Source organism: Hoplias malabaricus, chromosome 14 (assembly GCF_029633855.1).
Source record: "Hoplias malabaricus isolate fHopMal1 chromosome 14, fHopMal1.hap1, whole genome shotgun sequence".
Lineage (NCBI taxonomy): Eukaryota > Metazoa > Chordata > Actinopteri > Characiformes > Erythrinidae > Hoplias > Hoplias malabaricus.
This window is the reverse complement of record NC_089813.1, coordinates 33,549,737-33,555,736: the sequence shown is the minus strand read 5'-3', so window position 1 is coordinate 33,555,736 and position 6,000 is coordinate 33,549,737. Positions and strand designations below refer to the sequence as shown.

Here is a 6,000-nt window from a genome sequence, read left to right as displayed (position 1 = left end):
AGACGCTCCCTGAAAACAGAACTGTGGAAAATGGGGTTTATCGGGTTTAGCAAGGGAAATCGAGCTGAGCTAACGTTAGTCTGAATCTCAAAGAGCTGAGGTGGAAACGTGCCTCACATTTTCCTTCAAACATTCAAGCAGATTTTGTGATTAAAGCCACACTGCTTCACCTTTTAATCTTCTTGAGGTGAAAAAAATGAGGTATAGAATATGTAAAGAAGCTGAAAATGTGAGAATGTCTACTGTTATTAGACCTATGCCGTTTCTGTGACCCGCTGGCGCCCTCTATCGCTGATTTGTGGAACAACAGCAGGGGTATTAGTTGGAGTGATTACTTTTAAACGTGGGCAGCATTGATTAATCCTGTTAGGTTCCCACAGAATATCCTCTACCACCTGTGCTCCACCTTTGCCTTTTCTGCTGTGCTCTGGGAGAAATCTTATTAAAATGATTATATATAATTAATTGTTGGTCATTGGTAGCACAGTGGCACAGCAGGTAGTGTTGCAGTAACACAGCTCCAGTTACCTGGAGGTTGTGGGTTCAAGTCCCGCTCCGGGTGACTGTCTGTGAAGAGTTTGATGTGTTCTCCCTGTGTCCACATGGGTTTCCTCCCAATGTCCAAAATACTCACGTTGGTATGTGGATTGGCGACTTCAAATTTTTATCCGAATGTGTGTTGCCCTGTGAAGTACTGGCTCCCCCTCCAGGGTGTGTTCCCGCCTGGGTAAAGAATAACCACCTCTAAATAATACCTCATACATGACTATATGCATGTGTTTAATAATTATCAGCTCTGTTGGTCAAACAGATTTGTCTTGCACTGTTGCTATACCACACCATTTTTTTTTGGTTCTAGGTTTTTGCGGCCCTGTTTGGAATTACCCGTCAAAGTCCAGCTATGCCCAGAATTTGTCCAAATTTATTTCCAAACAAAGAAATAAGCTTGACATTGCATATATTTTTAATTCTTCCTTAATTTCTTTAAGCACTTGCACTTTCCTTCTTTGCAGCACTTTGTCAGAGGACCCTAGTCCAATAGTCTCAACTGATTGAACGTACTATACTGAAAACTGAATGCTAGCAATGTTATCCTGAGGGGTGATGAATGCCTAAAATAGTTAGTTTTAATGTGACAAAAAAATAAAATGTTCTTGCTCAGTTGTGCCATAGTGTTGTAATACTCTGGAAGTGTATCTGGAGTTCAATCTAGAATTGTTCTTTTGGTTATTTATCTGTACAGAAATCTTCTAAAGAAAAAATATTCACGTCAGTGTCAATTGTACCACATTTTGAGAACAGACACTGGGATCCTCATTTGTTTCTCAGACATATGGAGAGAAAGCACAAGTTTAATAAAAACTCTAAATCATATTTTTAAACTCTATTAAATGAAATGTCATTTTCAAAATATTTATGTACTCATTATTTATTTTACTGTTACAGAAATTTAACAAAACACTCATATACTAAATTATAATGAACATATGTCAGACAACAGGTAGATGTCGCAGTCACACAGCTCCAGGGGCCTGGAGGTTGTGGGTTCGATTCCTGCTCCGGGTGACTGTCTGTGAGGAGTTGGTGTGTTCTCCCTGTGTCCGTGTGGGTTTCCTCCGGGTGCTCCAGTTTCCTCCCACAGTCCAAAAACACACGGTGGTAGGTGAATTGGAGACTCAAAAGTGTCCGAATGTGTGTGTGTGTCTGTGTTGCCCTGTGAAGGACTGGTGCCCCCTCCAGGGTGTATTCCCTCCTTGCGCCCAGTGATTCCGGGTTACAGATAATGAATGAATGAATGTATTATAAATGTAAAATTTGTTTATATTTGTTCATTTTTATATTCAATCTTAACTCAGACTTGTGTCTCAGTCTCAGGCTTTACCTGGGTTCATCTCGAATGGTCTTGATTACAAAAAATGTCTCTTGGCGGTGCTGAGAGATACCTGAGCAATAAATACATTCATTCATTATCTGTAACCCTTATCCAGTTCAGGGTCGCGGTGGGTCCGGAGTCTACCCGGAATCACTGGGCGCAAGGCATGAACACACCCTGTAGGGGGCTTGAGGAATAAGTTTATTTTATTTCGCTTTCATGTTTATGAAGCACTGTCAACTGCATTTGTGTGTAGTATAGAAGTAAACATTGTGTTGTATTACGAAGCCCAGCTGACTAAGAAATCCTTGAGAGCAGGCATGGCCATGTATTTATAAATCCACATAAAAACATCAACATGAGTGGAGTTTCTACTAAAACCTGTAACAAAAAAGATAAAAGGAAAATGATGGAATGTCCTTCGTAACATGGGAGCATAAAGACAACATTGTACCTAGTACAGAGCAGAACAGAACCTACACACAGCACTTACAATAGATGGCAGTAGGCAGATGATGAAGCTGCTTCCCACTGGTTCCTATTATGAATGTGCCTTGAGTCAGTGGATTTTGTGTTCTTTTCCTAAATACAAGGACATTCATCAAGGTTGTTCTCTACAGTAACAACATGTGACAGAAGCAGATGGGGATTAGGTTAAAAACACTGAGATATTCCTTTACGCGACCCCACCCATTCATACAGACTATAATAACAGTGCACCAAATGGGAGATGTATAATTATTAACTGACTATGTGTTTCAGGTGGTGATGATTGGAGAGTGGGGATGAGGAGCCATGAATCACCCCTTAATCACATTCATGGCTCACAGCAAACACTCCATGCCCTTCCTTTGCCTCCTCTTTCTCTGTTTGTCATTTTTCTCCTCTCCGTGCCTCAGTGGACCAGCCCGCGCTCCTCTACTGGCTGGACAGCCCTTCCTGGTTCTCTGGGCAGTGCCTAATAAAGACTGTCTGGGCCGTCCAGACCCAGCAGGCTTTGGGATGCAGTGGGAGGGTCGCGTGGCCATGTTTTATGAGGATTCACTGGGGCTGTACCCTTATTTCAGCTCTGAGAGTCAGCCAGTCAACGGTGGCCTGCCACAACACACCAGTCTGGACCTCCACCTTCAGAAGGTAGAAGCAGACCTGACAACCTCTCTGCCTCAGGCAGGATCACCTGGGCTGGGGCTGCTGAGGTGGGATGAATGGGCTCCTCAGTGGAGCAGAAACAGGGGCAAGCAGGGCAGGTATCTGGAAGAGTCGCGAACACTGCTCCGGGGTTTTTTCCCTGATTGGAGCGCAGAGGAGGTGGAGAAATGGGCTCAGGTAGAGCCACACCCACTTACACATATACATTGGGGCAATACCATGCCCTGCAGTTCACTCTGTGTCAAAATGACAATAGAAATGGTCTAAAATGACTTAGAAATTAGCATAAACCTTTTCATACATCGCAGAACCGGATTAGTACCAAGATTTCATGGCCTTATTGTCTATGGCACATGAGAAATAGTTAATATTAGGCATTTAAATATTAAATTGTTTTATGATTCATTCATGTTCATGTAGAACACCGTTCTAATGTGGTCCTGCTGTCATTTCCTGCTAGGTGGACTTCGAAGCCGCGGCCCAGTCCATCCTAATGGAGACGCTGAGAGAGCTGAAGAGGCTCCGCCCACAGAGATTGTGGGGCATGGCTTCATATCCAAACTGCTACAACTTTGACCCAGCCCAAATGCAGCTGGCCAATTACACTGGCCGCTGCCCAGCTGCAGAGATGGCCCTAAACGATGAGATGATGTGGTTATGGAAACGAAGTTCGGCACTGTACCCCATGCTCTCAATGGAAAAACAACCAGAAGGGACCAAGGGGGCATGGCTTTATACGTCCAATCAGATCAGAGAGGCACTTAGAGTGGCAGCGCTAGCGGGCTCAACATCTGATCTCCCTGTTTTCCCATTGGTCAGGAGTGTATACGCTTCTTCCAGTACATTCCTCTCTGAGGTAATGTATGTGAACTGTTTATTTTTATGTCACTGTGATTCAGTAGGTAGTATGAGTGTCTAATTGTTTGTATACACTGTGTAGTGTATGATTTTAAAGTTCCCTCTGTTCAGTGAATACATCCCTAAAGACCCATCTATTTTTATCAAAATGAGTCAAAAATAAAAAATCCCAGAGAAATAGCTGTAACCCTACACCACTACATTTAATCAGTATGTGCAGATCTTTGAATATTCGATTAGTCTCCACCTTTATCTCCAGTCTTGCACCAGTCACCTGCAGCTCAAAAGCCCCTCTCACCAGTTGACAGTATTACAGCAATGTTACATACGATACCTCTTCAGTTATTATAATAATACTGTCTATTATATTTTTAAAATAACTATTTGTAGAACATATAAGGGTTCTTGTTACACTGCTCCCAGTAGGCACTTCATTTTTAAAAGTGCATGTAACTACACATGTGTATGCTTTAGGCTGACCTGGTGAACACAGTGGGAGAGAGCGCTGCTATGGGTACAGCAGGGGTCATCATCTGGGAAAAGTCCCTCACTGCTAGAACACAGGTACAAATGAATTTATCCTTTAATCAATCTCTATTCTAATTCCCCAATGAAGTACTCAACATTTGCATATTCTTGTCCAACAGAAGTCCTGCTCTGAACTTGGCTCCTATGTGCGAGAGGTTCTCGGCCCCTATGTGGTCAACGTAACCACAGCAGCACGTCTCTGTGGGGTCTCCCTTTGCCAAGGACGTGGCCGCTGTGTACGCAAGAAACTAGATGACCCAGTGTACCTGCACCTTCCCCCAGCCCACTTTATGCTGCTACCCAATGGGGCGGAGGGTATCCGAGCAACGGGGGAACTTCCTCCATCCTATTTGGACATTTGGAGGCGGGATTTTCGTTGCCAGTGGTTTGAGGCACTGGAGGGAGCAGCTGCTGACCAGGAGTCAGGTGGGCAGGACATTAGACGCCAGAGACCACCACCCACACCAAAGCCCCCTTCTGTTATTTCTCAGAGAGAAGGGACAGTGGACACCATTACACCTGCTCAGCAGCAGCCAACTGTCAGCAGCTGCCCCTCCCATAATGTGCCCATTATACTTCTTTTTGTGCTGTTATTTATCAGCGTGGCAAACACTGACCTCTAAACTGCTAAAAGCAGGATGTACAAGATAACACAGCCTTGATATCCACAGGCTAGGGTTTTATTCTCTGCTTGCTCAGGAACATGATTCCATACTAGTAAAGGTCCTTCAGCAAGACTACCATGACATTAGCCTGCCTCTGGGTTGCTCTGGATAAGGATCACTGGATCACTTCTGGGTTGCATCTGCCATATACAGCTGTGAAAGCCCTCTGTAATATTCTGCTCAGTGAGCAGTGAATAATGACCATTTAAAATGGGTGAATTTTCACTGATGGACTGCTTTATTCGGTGTGACGGTTCGGGCAATGCTTTTCAATGAGGAGAAGAACATTCTGAGAAAGAATGTGTCCAAATTCCATTTCACAGCCATTAGCCCTAGCTGGCGAGCCAAACTTGAACAGGGCTCTCGCCGACGTACTTAGCCTCTTTTGATGCAAAGTGGACCGAGCAACTACTTTCAGTCAGTGCATGGAGTGATTACTGACCACTTACGGCATGGTTGCCCAAAAGGAAGGCTCCTTGTAATGACTCACTGGGCCATTTTTAGACAGGATGGATTTCACCATTCAGCCAGATACTGGGTTTGTTTAAGTAACACAAACAATTTGTACGTCCTGTGATAAACTCCCAGAAGCAGATATCTGTGGAAATCCTCAGCTCTGTATGTGAAAACTGTTATATCCAAAGATGGCCAAAGAGGCCTTTGTCATTTGTCACGCATCTGACCTGTCCAAGGATAAACATTTATATATAACACACAAGATTACTGACGTCTGCAATGTTTTGCTTGGTATACTTCTTGTACATGAGAAGAGTGTGCCTGTACATGTGTTTTTTGTATTTTTATGCACTTTTCTCCCTCATTTAGTTTTGGTGGATGTGGTGATGCTTCTTCTGAAACACCACCACAGCTTTTGAATTTGCTGCAAAAATTCTGCGTGCTTGGAGAAGAATTCTAATTTATCAGAGT

At 43.7% G+C, this 6,000-nt stretch overlaps 1 protein-coding gene across 1 annotated transcript; it reads left to right on the top strand.

Moving 5' to 3' along the window:
• Positions 1 to 2,668: 2,668 nt before the first annotated feature.
• si:dkey-72l14.3 (Glyco_hydro_56 domain-containing protein) lies at positions 2,669 to 5,054 on the top strand. The gene is made up of 4 exons (XM_066643163.1): positions 2,669 to 3,199; positions 3,483 to 3,878; positions 4,355 to 4,444; positions 4,528 to 5,054. Exons 1-4 carry the CDS (start codon positions 2,669 to 2,671, stop codon positions 5,029 to 5,031), a joined length of 1,521 nt encoding a protein of 506 aa, XP_066499260.1. The 3' UTR covers positions 5,032 to 5,054.
• The last annotated feature ends 946 nt before the right edge of the window (positions 5,055 to 6,000 follow it).

Excerpts from the sequence above, each read along its gene's own strand:
- si:dkey-72l14.3 (XM_066643163.1), top strand. The coding sequence starts at position 2,669 with ATGAATCACCCCTTAATCACATTCATGGCTCACAGCAAACACTCCATG. Across the intron at positions 3,879-4,354 it reads CCAGTACATTCCTCTCTGAG|GCTGACCTGGTGAACACAGT; the intron begins GTAATGTATGTG and ends TGTATGCTTTAG. Across the intron at positions 4,445-4,527 it reads CCCTCACTGCTAGAACACAG|AAGTCCTGCTCTGAACTTGG; the intron begins GTACAAATGAAT and ends CTTGTCCAACAG.